Genomic DNA, 22,845 nt, shown 5'->3' with positions numbered 1-22,845 from the left:
TCCACTGAACAGGAGGTACGGGGATGGGTGAGCAGCTAGCATACGTCACCTCCGAGTGGCTTAGCTCGTCAACTGCTGGTACGCCCTGAGTCGACGTAAACACTACTGCGACATTGGTATGGCGCCCTTTCGTCATCTGGACCGTCCCATGTATATACCCCGGGTGAAACTCTAAACGCCGGGCGACCTCCACCAGAGTGGGCCCGTAAGCATCCTGCATTAGCGTCAAAAGAGTGACCAATTGAACTGCTTTCCTTGAAAACAAGGTCTGGGCGTCCCGCCATCAGATCAGCGTCTCGCATATATCCGAGCTCGGATCTCCCTCCAGCTCCCCCAAGTTCCTCTCACAGACATCAGCCACATCTGGATATTGTCGCATTCTGCTTATACGATGGACACGAATAGCACCATGGCTGAAATAAATACTTCCAGCTCTCTTCAACCTGATAGGCCTATCATCCCCCTCACGCATATGCCGCAGCAGGCCCACGTCTGGAAGGCAGACGATGACTGGACCGGCGTCGTCGATCGTCGGGAGAGGAGGAAGCTGCAGAATCGACAGAACCAGAGGAAGTGGCGTATGCACATTAGCCCAGTCTATGCCAGGTTCAACTGCAGTGCTAATGGAGACACCTGATTCTTACAGGCCAGCGGAAAAAAGCAAGTGCTCGAGGGTTCCGAACAAGCACGTCCTCATTAAGCTCGGTAACATCCATCTCCTATGGAGACCCAGCCGGGACAGCCCAGCGAGAGTATGAGGATGGCTCAGACATGTTCTGCGGCCATGCTCCTCCCAATGCCCTGCAGTACTTGCGCTCATTTGAAGCCACCCTACGCCAGAGCTACCTCACCAACTCACCTCGGCTAGATCACTTGATCGGTTTAACTCGTTTAAATGTACACAGGGCAATAAGAGAGAATATCCGCGCTATCGGCATGACCATTGAGTGGACGATATGTGAAGACTCCATCTCAATCTTCAACCTCGCCCCACCGTCTCCAAATCTCAATATAGACCGAATACCAGTTAGTCTCCGGCCAACCGAGATCCAGAAGAGTTTGCCACACCACCCATGGCTGGATTTCTTTCCATTCCCTGCCATGCGCGATACACTCATCTCCGCGGCGCACTTGTTCGATGACGAGGAGCTGTGCCATGATCTCATGGCGTTCTGGGATACCAGGAACACCCAGGCGACGCTGATTGTCTGGGGAGCGTCGTGGGAGCCGGGGAACTGGGAGGTAACGGAAGGGTTTGCAAGAAAATGGGGGTGGTTGCTAAAAGGGTGTCCGGAGCTGCTGCTTAGTACGAATATCTGGAGGATGAAGAGGGGGGAGAGGCCGTTGGATTGGCGGCGTACCTTAGCTAGCGTATAGCGTGGCTTCGGGGAATGGTTCTTGAACACTGGCCATGTTTCTAGATATGTGATACGTATATGTGTAATATGATTCTCATGCAGTTCATACCCATCATGCGTACCGGAAATACGCCGTCGGCGCCATCTCCACCCCGTTAACAGGCCAAGGCGAGTATGCCGGGGGAGGCATATACATCTCCCTTGCCGCAGCAGCAGGACGGAGAGGTGGTTCCATCAGTACAGGGCTCATACTCTTCGGCCTCCGCCGCCGACAGCAGCAACATACAAGGCATACCAAAATCACAAGAACGAGAAAACCCCCAATACCTGCCGAAAGACCAATGACCAATGCTCGGTGCCGATCAACCCACGACCGAACATCACCCGCATTATCCCGTGTAGAGCTCTGACATACACCCCCCGAACAGAGCCCCCCGTCGCAGGGTGTCCCGTCCAGGACGGTCCCAGCATTAGAGCAGGAGCCAGTAGCGAAAGGCGAGGAGCAGGAGAGGATACAGGTATCGGCGCCGTTCTCGCAGGATGATATAGTCGAGTTATCTCCGCTGATCTGCTCCTGACATTGTAAATCCCGACTCGTGCACCGCCCACTCGCGCAGAAGAGCTCCTCGCCCTCGTCTCCACAACTCGACCCATCATCCTCTGTCTCATCATCCGGACAATCCCCCGAGTCACCGGGACAAGTCTCTTCAATATCGCACTCGCCAACAGCAGCACGGCAGACCGTTCCGGCTGAGAGGAACTGGCAATCCCGGCAACATCCTCCATCGCCAGAAGAAGAATCGCAAACGGCATCCCCTCTAAACCGACAAGTTGAGCCATTGCAGCATTCATTACCATCACACTCATCTCCGCAATCACATTCCTCGCCAGCTTCCACGATTCCGTTCCCGCACTCGCCCGCTGAGATGGCTGGCGTGTTGGTGTTCGTCGTTAGACACCGCATGCTCACCCTCCTCGACCCGATCGAAGAACATACATTCCCGATTGTACATGGCGAGAACTCAGTCTGCGACGCCGCCGAGATTGGGTTCATGAGGTAGTCGCCGCCTGCATTGCACGATGATTCTGAGAGGGGACAGCACTGTCGACTGCTACCGGAAAGCGAGCATGTACTGGAGTCGCAGTCATGGTATGCGCCGAATGTGTGCGCCGATTCGTGTCTGGATAGATGAAAAAGAATATTAGCATGGAACACAGTTTGCATCTGGCCATATATAAGACAATAGGGATGCGCACGCAAAAACCTGCCACTGATTCGCCGCGCTCGCAACGACATTCGCCCCCATGTCGGAATTACATAGTTCTCCCACCCAGGATACGCCCACCTCGGTTCCCGTTGGACACCCGGTCATAAGCGTCCAGTAGGCGTTGTCATCACCACGTAGCTGACTTCTCCAGGATGAAAATTCGTTGAGGCGCCAATTTAGGTCGCCCGCTGAACATCCCGCATTCCAGGGCTCGTCATCACTTGGTGCCGATGGGCATCCGGATTCCATGACCGTGAGGTTATGAAAGCTGAGCGCGATGTTGAATGAGGACTCGAACACCTCGGAGGCTGTGTTGACCATGGATACAAGGGACTGAATCAGTTCTTCGCTGCTGTCGAAGGAGGCCGTGAAGCTGCAGTCTGTGGCGATCCCAACGAGAGCGATTTGGCGAGTCGATGGGCAGCCAGAGTCGTCGCCAATGGAGTCGACAAAGTCGGAGGCATCGAGGATGAATTGGCGTTTTTGCAGAGTATCAGGACTAGACCAGGAGGGGTTTGTAGATGCATGGATGGTGTTGATGTCGTATTGAGTGTCTCTGTAAGCCACGATTCGAGTCTCCGTCTCCGCTGCGGCATACCCTGGTCTAACTGATTCGAGTTTGATATCATACTGCCTTCCTGAGATAGTGAACGCCCCTGTAAACAGCGGACTCAATCCATCCCGAACAACGCTGATCCTTGCCCATCCGGCCTTCTCCCACTGGTACCTGGCTGTCTGAACGAAAACAGTGCCCCGAAAGATCTTGTGATGCTCTCTTCGTATAACCTCCGTTCGTTGGACCTCGCCGCCAGCATGGAAGTTGATATGGGGTTCCTGGATGATGAGGTCATGGTTTGGCTCTAGGGCTAGCTTTACTGTTTGTTCTTCGGAATCGAGAGTGAAAGTGAGGTTGAAAGGCGTGGTTGGGCTAATGCGTTGGCCGACGGTGTAGATGGCGATGTCTTGGAGGACAGCGTTGGTGGCGTTGGTGGATGACGCGGAGCGGACCGAGTATGCTGTCGGGGATATCCCGGTATTAGTTCAGATGCCCTGGTCAAAGGTGTAGTATGGTAAAGACGCTCGTAAGTTGATCAGAATATGAACTTACAGTGTACCAATCCGGAAAAGAATATACAAGCAATGTATACCAACTGCACGGAGAGGGAAAGCACCAGACCTTCCATGACTGCAACATCAAGCACACGTCAAAATGCCCTCTACATCGCGCACGATCCGCAGATCCTACGCCCTATATAACCCGATCCACGACATCCAGAGCCCCAGTGACTTGGGTTCCAGTCAGATGTAGTACGTAGCTTACGAACGCCCACCTCACCTCGCCTCATCTCACCGGGTTCAAGAACATGCAGCAAGAACCGCTAAGCCCCCACATTTCAGCGGCCCTTCAGCGTGGGAGCGCTCAATGCCAAGCTTTAGGCATCACAATAATCGGTCCCCGCTGGAGTCCGTTGGTGCCAGACGCTCGGCCAAGAGGGACTCGTCATCGGGGGCGCTCCAATGCTGACGCGCTGTACTCCGCTCTTTACCGCTGAATGAAGCCGGCCTTGGGCGAGTCGATGAGACCAAGAAAAGGATTGAGCACAGCCTCGATTTGGCCCAGTTTTGGATCCTGGACGCGGGAACTGTTGCGGCTGTCAAGTGGTTTCGGGAGAGGGTCTCGCGATAAAGTGTGTCCTAAAAGCTGGTCTGTTTTGTGAGATCAAGGTTCACTCAGGTTCCCTGCAAGTTCCCTGCAAGTTGGCTTTCCGTCAGCTTATCTAGATACTTTGTTATATCGCTGGTGTTCTTCTTCCAGAAAACTCATGCAAAATTCGACTGAGTCCCTTCCAACTCTCAAGCCCGACTCCACCACATCGGCTCGGATAGCCTGCGATGCCCTACCCGGAAGATCGACAGGTAGCGGGGTAGATCTGAATTCAACCAGGCTGTCAAGAGGCGCAGCACTCTTTCTTACCTCCGAGCGGTATCCGTCAGCTTCCGGGCATGCTTATTTGCTGACAGATGACGCGTTTCACAGGCTGGGCACAAGCCACAGCTGATTGCCGACGGCCAATGGTGCTACTTGATAGCGCTAATGCAAGTGTGTTACGATAGGAACGTACTCTTAGTGTCTTCAAAGTGGGCTTCATTTAGCGTACGTTCCTAGACTGGGAGAGCGGAGACCAGAGTCCTAAGTCCCATAGAAGTTTAAGTTAACCACCTTTGCTGGATTGCAGTCAATAATAACCTAATAATCGTGCCCCAGGAGACTTTCAGTTTTTCGAAAGGTTTGATGTTTTGTCGCATTTATATTTGTTTGTTCAGGGCCTTCTCTTCATATCTCTCGGATAACGTCTGATGTGATGCAAACGGGAATCCTAAGCACATATTCACAACAACCCTCGTTCTTGCCTCGACTCTGGTCCTCCAGGTGATGATATTGAAGTGATAGATCGGTTCCAATATCCAAAGGCAGGTTCGGCCTACAACAAACACAAACACAACACCTCACCCTTGCAGAACGATAGCTGTTCGAATGGGAAGTGTCTTGGCCTGCTTGTGTACTAAAATCAGCATAGATGGCTTCGAATGATAGCAAGTCTTCCAGTGACCCATCCCGCGGAGTTGTGCCGCAAAATCTCCGTGATCTGGACTATGTTTACGCATTCTGGCCGCTGAATGTGGTGATGTGCGCGTGCCATGCTCCTTGCTGAGTAGCATTGCTCCTGTTCTAGGATCTGCTATTGGACGACCATAGCTCTCAATCCTGAGAAGAGAATTAATGTAGCCTGGTGTCTAGTATGGGGTTGATTCATTTCCGACTGCAAGCGGCAACAGTAGCAAGGTTCGCATTTCCGCCAGCGTCTCTTGTACTACCGGGTACATACTCCATTGCACAGGACAAGACGATGATGGTTAGCTTTCGAAGCAAGGTGCATGTCCTGTACATGAAGCGGTAACAGCTTGCCAGCTGGAATGACCCAGTTATCGAAGATGGTCCGTCTGAGCAGATATCATTCCAGCCGCTCAGGTCCAGACATTGTGACGGATTCATATATTTTTCTGGCTTGGGAGCCCATTGGCCTCTCAATCAATCGATAACGCTATCATAACAGGTATTCAAGTTCCGTCAAAAAGGTAGCCTCACCCTGATCTGAAAAAGATGCCTGGTGCTGCTATGGATACCATAGCCACGTTCTACTGGAGATATTTCGTCACATCTTATCTCGCCCACGGCCAGGATTCTCGACATCGGCCCAGGGTATATTTACATCAGACAAGTATGAATGACAGACAACAGCCGTTTGAGGATCGACCAGTCAAAACCAGCATGTTTGTCAAGTTGGCCGACAGGCTCCACCTCGACTACAGGAATAGATCCATAGTAACCGTTGATCTAGGCACAAAATAAGGAGGATGGGATTCTATTTTGTGCCTACAATGGGTCTCGACCTTTAAAATCACACCAGTTGCAATGATGGTCAATCAGTGTGATCACGAGCTCGTAGAATCCTTAGTGCTTTCATAGTGTTGTGACAGGTAGCAGGTCTACAAAGCCACATATATATTTACTCTACAGGTGATTATTATATATGCCATGTCACAGATAGAAAATGTGCTTTGTGTCTCTGTTGGCATTCAGGGAAATGCAACGAACATGAGCTGGCTCCGAAATGGTACATCCCACTACAGTATCTCATACGGCTCGCTGAGGACTCAGCGATACAAAAAAATATTGTGAGGTCTAAAGCAAAGCTAAGAAATTTAAAGCTCGTCTCTACTTTGACAATGGCATCGGCGAGATTTCCCGCCAGACCTGCGCGACTAATTGAATTGAGTTGCGTCCTTGATCGTCTGATGCATTACCATTATTATCATGAGCTTCGGAGCAGTCACATCGGCTCATGACTACAACGTCCAAAGGGGTCTGGATGATCACAACAATCGCGAGGCACAGCAACCAGTGGGGTGCCTGATAGCTTTCCAGCAACTTACTGCCTGATAATGGTAGTCCTGTTCGGCTTTGGCGGGGGGCCACTCATCCCAGTCCATTCTGTGACGCCTGCGGCCGGAACCCAGTATTCACATCACCCTCACCTAATAGTGGATGGGCTGCTAGGGCTGCCTAGCAATTGGGAGCATTCCGTATACCCTGGTTTAGCCAATAATCTTTTGTTACATTGCTGAACTTTCATGTTGGAATTCACGACTCGTCCTGGCAGATGTCATGTCTAGTACACCAGCTTCTAGGACAGAGTGTATAGAACTGGACAGAGATTAGTATCATAAAAGACAAGTTTGGATTTGTCTACATTTGTTACTTTCATTGTGTTGCTTTCATTCTTTGCTTTACAACAAATAAATAGGTACAGACTCCATTGTTAGCACTAATATTCATGTAGGATACCTATAATAACAGGCATAAGCCTCTAAAGCATGAAACTGAGTGTCCCTACAGAAACAGATTGATGACTACATGCATTATCATATCATGTCATTATTGCTGCACTGTCCTGGCATATAAGTATCGAAATTCTAGAACCACAAAATAAGTAGAAACACATTGTACAAAGACCTCTTCTCCACCTATATTCTCATGAATATCTGTCAGATATATATATTATGCTTGTGGCCTCCAGCGACAACATCAAAACCACACTTTGAGAACAAAAATTCAATACCTATCCATCTTATAATAGCAACTAACCTGCTGAACTCTCCTAATTCACAAATAATAATTGCGCTGTCTCAACACACCATTTTTAGCACAAGGACACTCAGTCCCGCACAACAAGGAAAAACCCTACAAGGTCTTCTCTTTGACGAATCAAAGGGCACAATTGGCTCATGTGCCTTGCATAGACGCAAATCTAAGGGTCTCTGCAGTAGACTTCCCACCTCTTCCTTGTCTTTTCCGTAGATAGGGAAGCCGACGGTCATGAGGAAGAGATCAGCCCTGAAGAAGCGGAATTGGAAGACGTCGGAACTGGAAAAAAGCAACCAGTAGACGATAGCCCTGTGACAACCAAACTCCAGAGGCCCTGGTTGTGGCAGGCACACCGAAAGGAAACAGTTAGAGTTCGGATTGGATACGGAGCATGATCTAACCCGAAGACTCCTCTCTGAATGAACGCTGAATGAGATGAAGAATGGGCAGTGGATACAGCCGGCATAATCCTCGCTGGTGCTGTTGCTGCCTTGGCGTGTTTACAGGCAGGCGAAGAAGTGGAGTTAAACTTATTGAGTTGATGGGCCCTATAATCCCGTCGACATATAGAGTTTCTGGAACGATTATCTCGTCTGAAAAGCAATCAACCCCGGGGAAACGCAACCGGCTAATGCGGGAGAACTCCACAGCCAAGGGTGTATAGATAATCGACGAGGCATGGTTAGATCTTCTGCAAATCTCCGGAAAAGCATATATAGGGCTGTTAGCTTTAACCCCAGATTCCATCTGCATTCCCATGCAAAAACAGCTGCGCATATGCACTGCCAAAATAACCTACTTACCACGGCTAGACAGCGGCAACCCATCCAGCATGGCCGCCGTGTTCTCCCAGTCTCATCGGTAAGGCGTTATTTAGGAAATTGCGTTCTACCAGCCTGCGATGAGTGCAGACTCAGTTCCGGGGACGGAGCCTGACCGAACTCAAGTCATCTAGTCTAATGGAGCTAGAGATATTTAGCACGCTCAGATGTTCTGCACCTCGCCAAGGGGTTGGCGCTTAGATCAATTACCGTGGGCATATTTACGTGGTTTCTGGACAGCTTGATGGCGTTTTCAGCCGCACCACCTTCCCATCTTCTAAAACCGATGGGATTCATCAGCCACTATGTCCTCGCATCACAGCGCGGTAATAGTATCCATATAGCGTAGGTATAGTAAAAGTCACGCACCTTTGGGCTAGAATTACGACATCCCTCCAACGGTGTTCAATTTGGAGGGATGACAAGGCGCCAATACCACTAGCTTATTTAGTACGTATGCGAAGCATCAAATAGATTTTTAGCATTCCCCACGTGCTGCAATGAAGTAAATATAATGGTTTAGGCTGCGAGACCTGATGTACAGCTTACGTCGCCACAGATGACGCTCCGTGGCATATTATAGTGACCCTGGGGCTGTGAAGCTGGACAGTTGGACAAATAAAGGGTTGAACTCCTGTTTCAGATGATTGATTAGGCAGGAAGAGAGTAGAATTTCCGTCGCAGATTGATATAGATGATATTCCTACGGCTGGTTGGGACATGTACAGCGAAATAATAGCGCCGCATGTTCTAGAGGGCCAAAACTGATACAGTGAGTGGCGAGGGTACAGGTCGACAGTTTTCTGCAGCGCCATACAATGTGAGGACTTTCAGCCTCTGTGTTTGAGGAGTAGCTGGCGCTCGTTAGTTGAACGAGGCTCTCAAATGAAGTACAAATCTATCCTACTGAGCCGTGGCGGGTCAGCCTCGTGTTCACGCATAGTGCAACGATGCTCATGTGGCATCTATACCAGCTAGCCAAGAAGGATACCGCTGTCATCCAAACACGAACCCTAAACCGCTGTAAGCTAGAGGGATTCCTGGAACGAGGCTCACGCGTCGACGGCGGACTAAGAGCATATTCCTACGACCTATGTACTCTGCCAAGTCCACTGTTAGCTATCTCCTACTCCTAATCTCCTACAAAAATGGCACCAACGCCGACGAGGCGCAAGAGACCCAATCACAAGGCGGGCCTCCAAACGTGCACACGCGGAACCGCTGCTCCGTATAGATTTGGGGAAATGGCGACGGTCTGGGTCGGATAGAGAGACGTAGGAAGCAGAGATGCAGTCGTGTCGCCATGTAGACGGACGTTGTCAGGGTTTATCACCTCTCTCTAGAACAATATACTTATATCCCCCACAGCCCTACGTCCAGGCGACCAAGAAATGAGAAGCCCTTGGCAGGTTCAACCCAAGAACAGTCCCACGCACAAGCAATGCCAACCATGTCAAACGAGCTTGAATATCGATCTGCATCGCTTGGCCGGTCAAGCACAACTACAGCAACAGAATCCACAAGCAAACGATCATCATTCTCAATACCGAGCAAAAAGCAAGATCAAAAGCTGATTGAGTTGCGCCCGAAAGGTGAGCGGAACTGCCTCGTGCTCAAAAAGAGTATGGTTGTGGGCGGAGTCTGACGATGGATGCTACCTGCCTAGGCCCACTGGTCCTGGTCGCCCCGGCGAGCCCAATTGACTTTAAACGAAAACAGCATGCCCAAGCGCAGAAGCAGCAGCGGGACCGCATGAAATCAGCCTTGGAGCGCATGGCGCGGATGTTGGCGACGGGCACCGGTGGTGTGCATGCAGGCACAGCAAGTTGTGGGACAAAGGTAGGTTGGCCTCGCCCTCCAGACTCTGGATGACGGCCAATCTACACGCTATGCTGTAGCACGAGCATGCTGACTCGGAGTTATAGGCAGAATTGGTCGAGGCGGCCGTAGACTATATCGAACGGTTACAGGGACAGATTGAGGAGCTGAAGGCGAGCCACGCGACCGAGCGTACCAGGTAGTATAGCCAACCTACCTAGGCGCACCCAGAAGATGTATGCAATTAGCGATAGGTGTCTTGTTGCTCAGCGGGTCACCAATTACATGATGCTTTTGTTGCTTCCTTCGAGACTATTCTAAAGCATCTGACCCCTGCGAGTCGTATTGTGCACTGCATGCAGGAAGCCGTGTCTAGGATTGGTTTCCTTCAGTATCAACGCCAAGCAGGCCAAGAGTCCATACGAAGGAGGCAGAGAGGATACAGACGCCCAAATCACGGGCTTCCCCGAGGATGGACCACGTTCCTTAATCAGGGACCGTGATTGGTCTCGTTGGGCCTCCAAGTGAGCTTCGCCCTTGTCAAGAAACGACGCGGAGCCTCTTGGCAGCTCGGCGGACTGGTAGGCTTCCGTCAATGGCATGCAGCATGCAATGAATTGCCAGCAGAGATGTCTGGCAACTGTTCGGCAAGGAGGCGCGATACGACGCCCAGTCGCTGTGAGTCTGATATATAACGAGGCGTAACTCCCTCATCCGCATCCTGATCCCTGAGCCCAGCCCAGCCCAGCCCTAAATCCACCGACTTTTGCTCCTGGTATCAATCCAGGTATACATCCCTAGGCAGCCATGGCTCTTCACCAGTACGACTGGATCCTTGCCATCGGTACTATCTTCGCCTTCCTCGATGCCTGGAACATCGGCGCCAACGATGTCGCCAATTCGTGGGCCACCTCGGTCTCCTCCCGGTCCGTCAAGTACTGGCAGGCGATGGTGCTGGCGACAATCATGGAGTTTGCTGGAGGGTAAGCTGGCGCTCCTCCCCTAAGATATCACGGATGGCCAGTACTGACTCTTACAGTATCGGCGTAGGCGCAACGGTCGCCGACACCATCCGCACAAAGGTCATCGACGTCGATCTTTTCGAGAGCAATCCCGCCCTCCTCATGCTCGGCATGCTCTGCGCCCTCGTCGGCTCCTCCACCTACCTCACCTTCGCCACCCGTATTGGTCTGCCGGTCTCGACGACGCACTCGATCATGGGCGGAGTCATTGGCATGGGTATCGCACTCGTCGGCGCCGACGGCGTGAAGTGGTGGGGTGGAAATATCAACTCTGGCGTCGTCCAGGTGTTCCTCGCCTGGGTCATTGCCCCCTTCATTTCCGCAGCCTTTGCAGCCATTATCTTCCTACTCACAAAGTACCTGATTCTTCTGCGCAGCAATCCTGCCCGCAAGGCCCTCTACACAATCCCCTTCTACTTCTTCGTGACCTGTACCCTCCTCGCCATGCTCATCGTATGGAAGGGCGGTTCAAGTCGTATTAAGCTCGAAGGCAACGAGATCGCAGGGACGGTCGTCGGTACCGGTGCCGTCATGGGTGCCCTTGCTGCATTCTTCCTCGTCCCCTGGTTGTACCGCCGTGTCATCCTCGATGACTGGGCGATCCGCCCCTGGCACCTCTTGCTAGGCCCCCTCGTCCTCCGCCGCGGCGAAGTTCCCCCTCGTCCCGAAGGCGTTAAGACCGTGCAGAACTACTACCGCGGCCACAAGACCCTCGAGCAGATCCAGGCTGAGCGTGCAGCTGGCAACGACGTCGAGACCGCGAACAAATCCACCCCGGTCACTAGCACCGAGGGATCCCCCGAGATCGAACCCAAGGCTGACCCGCGTGTGCTTGCGTCAGAGCCGGACTCGGAACCTGATGCCATCAACATCACCGGCCCTCGTCCAGAAGGCGGCAACTTCCACCCGGCCGTGCTCTTCTGGCAGGCGAAGCGACTCTTCTTCCGCGGGATTGAGAAAGACGTCGTGTCGATGCAAAACAAGCGCAATGTCCTTACTGGCGACTTGGAGATGACCCATGCCCACGCTGACCACTTTGAGAACCGTGCCGAGTATATGTTCTCATTCCTGCAAGTGTTGACCGCTTCAACTGCTTCCTTCGCTCACGGCGCCAATGATCTGTCCAAGTATGGCGACCCTTTATTGATACTCCCTTGTCTCTGTCAATAGAACAAAATGCTGACATTGACAGTGCCGTTGGTCCTTACGCCACAATCTACAGTATCTGGCGCACCGCCTCTTTGAGTGGATCCGGCGGCAGCGGGAAGACTGACGTCCCCTACTGGATTCTGTACGTCCCATTCCTTAGCTATTCTGTTTCCTCGTCACTAACGGATGACAGTGCCTTTGGCGGTGCCTCGCTGGTCATCGGCCTTTGGACGTACGGGTACAATATAATGCGCAACCTGGGAAACCGGATCACATTGCACAGTCCCTCTCGCGGCTTCACAATGGAGCTCGGGTCCGCCATCACAGTCATCATGGCCACGAAGCTGAAGCTGCCTGTCTCCACGACACAGTGTATCACTGGTGCAACCGTGGGCGTCGGTCTCTGCAACGGGACATACAAGACGATTAACTGGCGCATGGTTGCATGGATCTATATGGGCTGGATTATTACGCTGCCTGTGACGGGAATTATCTCGGGATGCATCACAGGAATTATTATTAATGCACCGCGGTGGGGATACCAGGGGTAGCCATGCTGCAGGCTTGCTCCAGGTCTTATAGGATTCGACACCGTCAGCGTATTTATGAGCCAGGCACAGCCTTGGTTGTAATGCTTGCTTGGCTTGCGTGGAGAGCGCAAGTTGGTATTAATGCCGTCTCTTACTATGTTTTAGTATAGTCTCTTCTATTTTTGTACTTGTCTAGGGGGCATGGGTACCGTCTGGTGGGCTGTCAATAGAGTTATAATGTATGTACTTCTCGCTTGAAACCCATATTCATAGTGTTTGATCTGTTACCATTGGATATCAGGCAGACGTTCCTTGAGTACGGATCTATTCCTGCTCTATTGTCATAATGATTGCCAGTTTACCGCGGCTCTTAGGCAAATGTACCTACCCACACCTGCAAGTTCGAATATTAGCCAGGTGGTCTATGCCCCTAGATGGATGTGCTAAATGGTCTATTCAATGAGCCTGTGCATAAGTATCGGGAAATCGAACGATGTGGCTTTCAAGTGGTAGTGGACGGGTTGTGCGCAAGGTTACGGAGTTAGGGCAAGCCTGCCCTATGCATTCCCAGGCCTATTATCCTTATATAACAATGCGATCCTACAACCTACCTCGGTCCACCCTTTTCATTATTCAGATGCTCCTTGATTATCTATCACGACCAATAAGGGTACGGATAAATGTGTTTATCATCCCAAACGCTAAACGGGGACCTTGCGATGCCGGGTCCAAGTACCTTGGAGACCTAACGGACGAATCACCATGTAGGAAATGTCATTCTAAATTCGCGACCGTTTACATCCTGGGCTCTTTTCTTAGTAAATGAAACGATTGTTGGAGGCGTGAGATACCTTGGGGGAATACTAGGGTTTGCGTTGTGCAGAGGGTAGTTGTATTTAAGGCAAGGACCGCACAGGTTCTATCGAAAATAGTAGCTGATTACCCAACCTATTGGTCTGTCATTAAACATTCCTCAGTATACAAGCTCTATAGAAAAACGGTCATGATAGCCAAAGACGGAGAAACACGCCAACTCCCGGTCACCCTGCTTTCGGGGTTCCTGGTACGCCAGTCTGCATCTTCCAAGCCCATCGCACCCAATCCGTGAGGAACGCCGGGCAGTACGAAGACTGACACCACGATCTACCAGGGAAGCGGCAAGACAACCCTTCTTGAACATATCCTGAAATCCCCCTCCCACGGTCTACGCATTGCAGTGATCGTCAACGACATGAGCTCGTAAGTCCCTCGCCTTCATTTATCCACCCTATCCCAACCCTCCAAGACAGCCAGCTGATCAAGCAACCTATTCAGGCTCAACATCGATGCTGCCTTGATAACGCACCACAAAGTCTCCCAGACGAAAGAAAAGCTCATACAGCTGCAAAACGGGTGTATCTGCTGTACATTACGCGGAGACTTGCTCGCCGAGCTGGCGCGACTAACAAAGCAGAAAGAAGTTGATTACGTTGTCATCGAGAGTACGGGGATTAGCGAGCCGATGCAGGTAGCTGAGACCTTTACGGCGGAGTTTAGTGCTGCTATGCTGGAAGTTGAGGGGCCCCAAGATAGTGAGGGTGAGGGTAACAGTGGCGCGAGTGGGTTGGACGAAGACGATAGGAAGGTTTTGGAAGAGATGTACGTTTATCCACCCTGAGACTCTCCACCCGCAGTGCGATCATGAGGCCATGCTAATAACCTGGATAACAATAGAGCCAGAATCGGTGGCCTGCACACCCTCGCCCGCCTCGACACAACCGTCACCGTGATCGACACCTTCAATCTCCTCTCCAACTTCAATACAGCCGAGTTCCTTAGTGACCGATACGGGTCCGACGCGATCATCCCTGAAGATGAACGCACGATTTCCGATCTCATGGTCGACCAGATCGAGTTCGCTGACGTGCTGATCATGAACAAGATTGAGACTGTGGACGAGCAGACCAAGAACAAGATCAGACGGTTAATTGGAATGCTGAATCCGGATGCGAAGCTTATCGAGACGAGTTATAGTCGCGTTGATGTGAAGGAGATTATTGGGACGGGCAGATTTGATTTTATCAAGGCTGCAAGCGGGGCGGGATGGTTGAGAAGTTTGCATGAGATGAGTGTCCTCACGACGGGAGTCGGGAAAAGGGTTGCGCCTAGGCCGGAGACCTTGGAGTATGTTGTCCATCACGATAAGTTTGGGGAGAGTGAGTGAGGTGGTTGCTGACTATTGACTGCAGGTATGGGATCAACAACTTCGTCTACACGGCCAGACGGCCATTTCATCCACGTCGACTGTTCTCTCTCATTCACGACAAGTTCATCCTCCTTCAATCCCTAAACACTCATGACCATGGCGATGACGAAGAAGATGAAGAAGATGAAGAAAACGAGGAGGGTGAAGAGGATGAGAACTCCTCCAACGCTAACACCTCAGAATCCGGAGAAGAAGATAGCGACACCGAAATCACTGACTTCTCCCAGCCCGATCAATCCCTGATCCTCGCCAACAAGCGCAAAAGTCCCTTCGGCCCCATCCTCCGCTCAAAAGGCTTCTTCTGGCTTGCGACTCGACCCAGCCACTTTGGCGAATGGAGCCAGGCCGGCTCCATGCTGACAGTCGGCTGCGGAGGACCATGGTTCGCAGAGGTCCCTGACGAGGCATGGCCGGAGGATAAAGATGTAAGAGGTTCCATTGAGCGGGATTTCCAAGGTGAGTGGGGGGATAGGAGGCAGGAGCTTGTGTTTATCGGCGAGGGGCTGGATGTGGACGATGTAACGAAGCTGCTTAATGAGTGTCTGCTTGATGATAAGGATATGGCGAGGTGGGAGAAGGTTATGAGGAGTCAGAAGCTGTCAATGAGTGAGAAAGTGGAAAAGTTGGCAGAGATGTGGGAGGATGGGTGGGAAGACTGGCCGGAGGTTGAGGAGATGGAGATGTAGCAAATCCAAAATATCATGTAGGCTTATATTTCGAAGGAACTAGGGCCTAAGAGAGGAACGAGTCTGTTCCAAGTATGTTCTTTTGTATATCATCACGGTCACCAGAAACCACGCCAGTGGAATCATTTTTGTATAGAGGAATTGTCCGCATTAACATTCCCAAGAAACACATTTCACTATCCCTAGTACCTCACCTCGTCACCCTCAAATCTTCCCAGCAATGTCTGATCGGCTCCCTGGCCCAGAGCCATTAGTAATCACTTCACCTTGGCTCAAGGAAGATATGCGCCTACTCAACTGCGATATCTACGCACACAGGCTGGAAGCCATTTCTATGTCATATCGCAATACATATGGCTAGGCAAAAGAAATGCCGGAACCTAAACCTTTTCCGCATTAGACTCATTTTGGAGTTCTGATATGACTCTGGCTGCCCTGCCCGAAGCATGCAAAGGGATCCTGAGGCCCCGGGATATCAATTATCAGGCCTAGCCGTAGAGGTGTCTTCCACGTAAAACACCCGTGATGGCTGAGTTACATAGCGTAGCTACCATATTTAGCTAGGTGGGATTCCCGGCCGTACTATTTTTCCACTAGCAACGCCATCACCGGCCACAAGTCCAAAGGCCTTCTTACCGTCAAATTTTCCCCGCGGTTGAAACAACGGGTACTCGTTTCTAAACAATCTGCAACAAAACTCCGCACTGTACAAGAGTGTCAACACTGTTGACGGGTTTGCAGTGCACTAGCGTTGAACTTTAAGAATAAGACCAGTCATATCGCCCCCAAGTAATAGCGGCCTCCGCTTGTCGTGGCGCATAGACGCTGCATCACAGCCAAGACTACATTGCGCATTCCGTGCGGGTGGATTCTTGGTCTGCTCAAGGCGCGTAATGCATGTAAGATGAACAAATGCTATCAAGTTTGTGCCTATTTTGAATGACCTCGCGCATTGTTCGGTCACTCATCGGAATTCAAGCAACACACTTTACCATCTGGCATCTAGCCCTACATAGCTTGGTCCGTGAAAATAATGGATTGTAATCCCTATCAAGTGAACTTATTATCGTGGATCTGGGAATTATGTCTAGTGCTGCAGACATGAAATGTAGCTTGAGGAAGGGGTAGAAAAGTGTGATTAATTATCAAGGTGTTAAAAGCACTGGCCGTGCGCCACGAACTCTCTTCCACCTACGGCAGTCTGTCTAATGAGAAGAGAAGATGATTGCTGCCATCATGTAATCATGTAGCGTTCCAATCACAAATATCGAGATTTGCCTGCTATCACTTGAAAGTAGGCGAACTTTGAAGACTCCTGAGCGACCAATTAATGCTAGCTTTGATTGTAACCCATAGTCCTCCAGTTTCTTTCTGCAGACACTCTTCCGGTGAGATAGAACACGAACCTTCAAGCAGCAGGCATTTCTGGTTGATAAAAGAGCGTTAAAAACCCCTTCCAAATCATGCTCTTTCTTGCCTTCAAACCACCAAAGCACAACAACTTCACTACCCCTTTGGTCCTTTCGGAACCATCAGGGCACTTCAATCATCGTATCTCCTGTACTATCCACGGACTCGTGACAAATCTTGGAATGTGCTAGATATGGCTTCATTACCTAGGATTGCAACAGCTCCTGCTACTGCCAATTCTACGAATACAGGACAAATAGCAGGCACATACGAGGGGGAAATACAAGGTGCACTGATACAGATCTGGGACTTTCGGCAAAAAATCAGTCCGCGTTCGGATATACATCCAGCATGTTCAACTACCCAAGGAATAATAGAGACCACGTCGGTAACAGATACCAGCGAAGCCAGAGATGTTCCTGAGGACCCCAAGGGCAAGAGGAGTGCTGAATATCAGGATGCGGGTGAGTTGCCTATTTACAAAGAGCTTTACTCTTTCACGCTAAAGGGGTTTTCAAAACAAAAGCTCGAGACCAACAGGTGGTAGATAGAGATTCTCCATTACGAGGGAGAGCAAGGCAGACCGAAACTGCAAAGGCCATCTACAAGCGGAAATCCGAGAGCAACGATCGACAGCAGCTTCGAGACATGCCCCTACTAAATACCAGAACGCGGGTGAAGTGTCAGTTTACAGAAAGTTTTACTTTTTCGAGTTGAAGAGGGTTCGCACGGTGAACCCTGGAGATAACGGGTGGCGGATGGAGGTTCTGTTTATTACAAGGGAAAGTATGGCAAACTGAAGTTGCGAACAAGCAGATGTTGTTCCACCAGTATTTAGCCCCTTTGAGAAGATACCTATTTAGGCATCTCGCTGAAGCCTCTCTATGTAGTGGTTGTGGAGGGAAGATTGATTTTGTGAACCAAGTATTACTTGCTTCGGGCCTATGCTGGGCAGAGCGTAAATGTCGAGAAAAGGCATAGTTTCTTACCTGTTACTATCATATCGACATAAAATAGGTGATCTTTCTTGCTTATAAGATAGCCTGGGATATTTAATTCCAGTGTTGGCCTTAGGTTGATTACTTCTATATGAAAACTTCCTGTTCAGACAGCTTGCACTATCGCCTTATCACAAAATGTTGCTTGCCTGACACTCATAGGTGCTAGGCCCTCCTCTTCACGACCATTACCACGACTTCAAATATAACGAGGTCATTATTTTTACTTTATGGTATTGTATATAGATAAGCAAATCTAACCTAACAAGGAACTTGAGCCACAGATTGCAGAAATATATAAGCTAAATGATGAGATTATCCTGGAATCCCTGTGCAACAGGTCAGTATTTATATAATAAAAGCTATGCAGCAAAAGCAGAACCTCTCTGCAAAATAGCAAGAGGGGGATTAAAGGTTGTCACAGGCTATGGCCTGGATCTTGGCTGTCGGCCATGCCGTCAACCTGGTTCTAAATAAGGTCTCTGCAACATCAGTGGACAGCCTCGGAATTGCGGCCTCGTAGGAAAAGAGATCCTTCCTCGTAACTTCGGGAAAGAGATCCGTCGGCATGCAAGTCCGGGAAGTCGGAAGTCTTGACGTATGATCGGGAAAGGTTGATAAAAGGGAGGAGGAAGATATCTGCGTTTCTATCTTTTGTTTCTTTCTCTAAGCTTGTGATACTCGTGAATACAGGACAGCTAGTTGAAAACAATACCACAGATAAAAGAGCCCGTCTCGTATTGAATACATCATAGTTCGGGCTCGTGATTCTACCTGCGTGTAGTTCCAGTGGTGCCGTCAACCAATGCCATTAAACATATTATTATCTCATAGCTAGCTTTGATGGCGCTCAGATCTCGTAAGATGATACACGGCATGAGTCCCGTCCCTACCATTCCCCAGCCTCAAAGCACCGAGCGAACAAGAAATCCAGCGGAGAGGATCAACCGCAGAAACTCGAATCGAACACTGAAAATTCAACCGAATGCCAAGCGACGTAAGCCAAGTTCTTTGCTCAAGGAACCAAGGCAAAAACGAGGATCTAAGCCTCGTCCGCCGAGATCTTCTCGGTAACGTGGCCGTCCTGCTGGACAACAACGCGGTCGCGCTTCTTGGATGCCTTGACGGGGTAGGGCTGGTTGTAGATGTACTCGAGTTCTTCGAGGGTACGGCCCTGGGCCTCGACACTGCACGATTTTAGATCAGCAACCTTTCACTTCCACAGTTATTGAGCCTGAAATATGAAGCTACGTACCCAAATAAGTACCAACAAGCTGACTCGACAACGTCCCAGCCTACGAAAATCCAGAAGTAATTGGTCGAGATATTGCCCAGCGCGATCGGCGACGCATACTGTGAAATGAAGCTCGTTCCGCTGACCAGGAAGCCCGAGAGAGCGAGACCCTTGGCACGCGTGGTAGTCTCCAGGGCTTCAGCAGGAACAACACCCTGGAGGGGAGTGTAGGTGAAGGAGAAGACGACCTGGAAGAGGTAGTAGAAGGCGAGCGCGGTTCGGCCGAGGGTCGGGTCGAGGGTTTCGCCTGCGTTACGCTGCGGGATCAGAGGCTGGGAGACACCAGCGTTGACAGCCATGCAGATGGCGCAGCCTGGAGATACCTGCGGTTAGCTTTCGATGGTGATGGACAGAGTCAAAGCTAGGGGAGTGCGCACCGAGTGTTCCCCATACAAGCACGGTTCGTCGGGGCATCCTGTCGCAATAGTACACGGCTGTCAAGGCACCGATCGCACCCACGATCGAGTTGACGAGGTTAAGCAGGAGCTGCATGGAGCTGGAGGTGTATCCGAGGGCCTCGTAGATGGCCGGGTTGAAGTATCCGAGACCGTTACCGGACCATTGGCCGAAGATGGAGATCATGATGACCTGGGCAAATCGCCAGCGGCCGTTGTGGGAAAGGAGGAAGGGACGGTCTTGCTCGGTCAGCTAGGAAAGAGAAGATAGGGCCAAAGTACGTACAATCCCACCATCTCTTGTCGATACCGTCCTGGCGAATACCTTCGCGCATCTCGTCAGCCTCTAGTCGCACTAGTCGAGCGTTGGGGTCGCCATTGCCGTGGTATTTGGCCAGGATGGCGATCGCCTCTTCTTCCTTGCCGTGGGCGATGAGCCAACGGGGGGACTCAGGGATGAACCAGACGGAGATGATGACGATAACTGAGGCGAAGCATTGCAACAAGAAAGGCAGTCGCCATGACCAGTTGCTGTCGATGTAGTTGCATCCGTAGGTCACGCACGCGGCAGGGATAGAGCCACCGAACCAGCCGCAGTTATACAAGCCTGAATAGGACAGATGAGTATGGGATCATTGTAACCAAAGGTTTGCGACGTACCGACTGCACGACCGCGCCAGTGAGGAGGCGATATCTCCGCCGCGTAGGCCGGCGCGGACACGACCATGATCTGGATGCCGAAACCGAGGATGAAGCGGCCGACGATGAAATGAGCGAGGGTGCTTGCCGTTGCGATGACGATGGATCCGATGATAATCACCCATCCGCCTGCGAACATGCACTTGCGACGGCCGAAATTGTCGGAAATAACGGCGGAGAAGGGGGTTGCAACCATTGAGCCACTGATTCGTTAGCTGCGCTGGACTCGAAAAGACATGGTCTTCTGATGGGAGCGTACACTGTGTAGAGCGAGGTGACGACGGAGACCTTCTCGCCGGTCATGCCGGTCTTGAAGGTGGCCTGGTAGTGGTCCATGGCGAAGACGGCGCCCATGAGCGAGCCTACATTGTCAGTGCCCATGCAGTCCGTGCGAACGGCAGAAGCTTACCGTCATAGCCGTTGGCGCAGGCGCAGCAGAAGGAGACAAATATACAGACTGCTCCTGTCAGTGGTGTTCAGCCGAGGCCGAGCTCGGGGCAACGTACAATATAGGTGGATACTGGTCTTGCTCCATCTCTCGATCTTGGTCTCGTTGACGGCAGCGAACAGCTCGGCCTGGAGAGGTCAGCCGTCGCCAGCTAAAGAAACTGTCGCTGTGCTCACATTGAAGACAGACTTGGTGGTGGCCCCCGGCTTCTCCGCAGTCATGCCGTGCATCGTGGCCACCTTAGCCCCCTCGGTAACCGAGATACCATGCTTCTCTTCGTTGATCTCACCCATTGGAACGATGGTCGTGCTCGTGGTCAGCTGTGGATAGTCGTTGGCGTGAGAGATGGGTCGCCGGACACACGGGGAGATCTCCTTCTTATATGGCACACCCTGGTGTTTCACGGTCGATGCACCCTGCTGCAGCCCGTGCAATTCGGTTCTCAAAACGCTCCAAGGAGCTTGGTGTGGTCGCACCCTGCAGGCTTGCACGACGAGAGTGGACGGGCTTGCGGGGGTTGGCCCCCAGACTCGCCACGCCAGCAAATAAGGACGACGCATCGGTTACGCGCATGACTGGTCGTAAGGTAACGGAGCAAATGGAGGCGGCGAAATTGTCCTTGGAGGGATTTTTTCCGTTCCCTTACGAGCGTATTGATCTTGGCCAGGGGGCGCTTGCTCGCCTAGCCCGTTTTCTTTTAGGCTTAGTCGCTATCCCCAGCCCGTTGCATTTGGGGTTAGTGGGCTCGGTTCTTGCCGAGTCTGGGGTTCGATCAGGCTCGCCCGGGGAGTCGGGGTCTCTGGGTCTCCCACGCGAGGGTCCTGTCACTCCTGGGTGGAGGTTGCTCTCAGCCCTAGCCCGGAGCTGCCCGTCCCAACTCGACGATACCCGCCAGGAGAAGTCGGGGCCCTTGGTATCGTGACCGGTCCACTCAGACGACCGCCTGGCTCAACGCAAGGGGTCGATGGCACAAGTCGTGCCAGAAGCCGAGTGCAGTGGGAGCCGCTGCTGCTGACCCGAACGAACCCTCGGGGAAGCCACTCCAGTAGCCGATCTTTTCAAACACAAGCTTCGAGCTGCCTCAGCTGCCTCAGCTGTCCGTTGGTGCTAGGAATGTCGGCTCGAGATCCGGTTGTCATATGTCGAGCACGAGCATGAGACTGGCATGTCGAGATTGACAGCTGTTTAAGTCAGCCACCCGCTGGCCGCTTCGAATCACCAGCAACTGATAGGTGGTCTAGAGCAGTCTAAGCGAGACTTGGGCTTGCCTGGGCAGCTGTTTCACTCGCCCACGAGTGACCGTTCTTGCTCTCACGGCCAGTCCTCCGAAACCGATTGGGATTAGCTCCTTCAGCTTGCGCTGACTAGACTGTCTGTAAGGAGTCCAGTCGGTAATGAGTTAATGAGTTAGAGTTGGCCTCAATTAAATCAGGACGGAGATTGCGATCCTTTCCGTTTCCTGTTTGTCACTAATAAATGACCTCCTGCTTCGTCGTCGGCAGCCCGAGCGGGTTGACTGTCGCGTGTCTAGTCTGGGGATTGCTCGCTAAGATCGTGCCAGCTGCTGGCCACAGCTCCAGTGTCTTGATTCGCCATCTCCATCGCCCAATTTACCCTCGCGAGGGGACCGTCACTGGATCGGACCCTACCCCTTGACCCCGACCCCTCAGTTTTGATCGTCTGCCCTGGCCAGGCCGACCCGGTGCTTCGGGTCAAGCCTGGCCATGGAACGAATCAACCTCGATCAACCTCGTTCAACCCTTGATTAATATGAACGGTGTCCCCTCCAGCAATCGAAACAGAAACTGGAGATGGAGAAGGGTCAGCATATACTCATCTAATGGCCAACTAGTGCCAGTCCACGCCTCATCGGCCCGGTTGCTCCTGGTCTGATTCCCGACCTCCTCTGGACCTGCCTACGGTCTACTTCGTCCCTAGTTCGTGTTGGTATGCCCAGAATGCCTAGAGACCCAGATCCATTGAGCTCAATAACCTG

At 51.6% G+C, this 22,845-nt stretch overlaps 5 protein-coding genes across 5 annotated transcripts; 3 read left to right on the top strand and 2 right to left on the bottom strand.

Annotated features, from left to right (window-relative positions):
* Positions 1–409: 409 nt before the first annotated feature.
* BDW70DRAFT_149016 (bZIP transcription factor) lies at positions 410–1,377 on the top strand (the record flags this gene model as incomplete). The annotated part of the gene is made up of 2 exons (XM_073738947.1): positions 410–578; positions 647–1,377. 2 exons carry the CDS (start codon positions 410–412, stop codon positions 1,375–1,377), a joined length of 900 nt encoding a protein of 299 aa, XP_073597624.1.
* A 93-nt stretch (positions 1,378–1,470) lies between these two features.
* Positions 1,471–3,810, bottom strand: admA (ADAM family of metalloprotease ADM-A; the record flags this gene model as incomplete). The annotated part of the gene is made up of 3 exons (XM_073738946.1): positions 1,471–2,539; positions 2,616–3,642; positions 3,735–3,810. 3 exons carry the CDS (start codon positions 3,808–3,810, stop codon positions 1,471–1,473), a joined length of 2,172 nt encoding a protein of 723 aa, XP_073597623.1.
* Positions 3,811–9,605: 5,795 nt separating this feature from the next.
* On the top strand, positions 9,606–10,176 carry BDW70DRAFT_158422 (uncharacterized protein; the record flags this gene model as incomplete). Its single annotated transcript, XM_073740513.1, has 3 exons — positions 9,606–9,747; positions 9,822–9,994; positions 10,081–10,176. 3 exons carry the CDS (start codon positions 9,606–9,608, stop codon positions 10,174–10,176), a joined length of 411 nt encoding a protein of 136 aa, XP_073597622.1.
* A 546-nt stretch (positions 10,177–10,722) lies between these two features.
* BDW70DRAFT_166612 (phosphate transporter family-domain-containing protein) lies at positions 10,723–15,605 on the top strand (the record flags this gene model as incomplete). Its single annotated transcript, XM_073742036.1, has 9 exons — positions 10,723–10,956; positions 11,013–12,122; positions 12,188–12,286; positions 12,338–12,676; positions 13,668–13,737; positions 13,825–13,913; positions 13,989–14,272; positions 14,390–14,837; positions 14,903–15,605. Exons 1-9 carry the CDS (start codon positions 10,781–10,783, stop codon positions 15,603–15,605), a joined length of 3,318 nt encoding a protein of 1,105 aa, XP_073597621.1. The 5' UTR covers positions 10,723–10,780.
* Positions 15,606–19,055: 3,450 nt separating this feature from the next.
* On the bottom strand, positions 19,056–21,142 carry BDW70DRAFT_166610 (putative MFS lactose permease; the record flags this gene model as incomplete). Its single annotated transcript, XM_073742035.1, has 9 exons — positions 19,056–19,200; positions 19,269–19,620; positions 19,685–19,942; positions 19,989–20,309; positions 20,363–20,604; positions 20,661–20,763; positions 20,811–20,858; positions 20,908–20,977; positions 21,026–21,142. 9 exons carry the CDS (start codon positions 21,140–21,142, stop codon positions 19,056–19,058), a joined length of 1,656 nt encoding a protein of 551 aa, XP_073597620.1.
* Positions 21,143–22,845: the final 1,703 nt, after the last annotated feature.

This window comes from Aspergillus foveolatus, assembly GCF_047715535.1.
Source record: "Aspergillus foveolatus strain CBS 279.81 unplaced genomic scaffold BDW70scaffold_14, whole genome shotgun sequence".
Taxonomy (NCBI): domain Eukaryota; kingdom Fungi; phylum Ascomycota; class Eurotiomycetes; order Eurotiales; family Aspergillaceae; genus Aspergillus; species Aspergillus foveolatus.
Note: the sequence above shows the minus strand (reverse complement) of the source record. Positions and strands in the feature narration are given on the sequence as shown.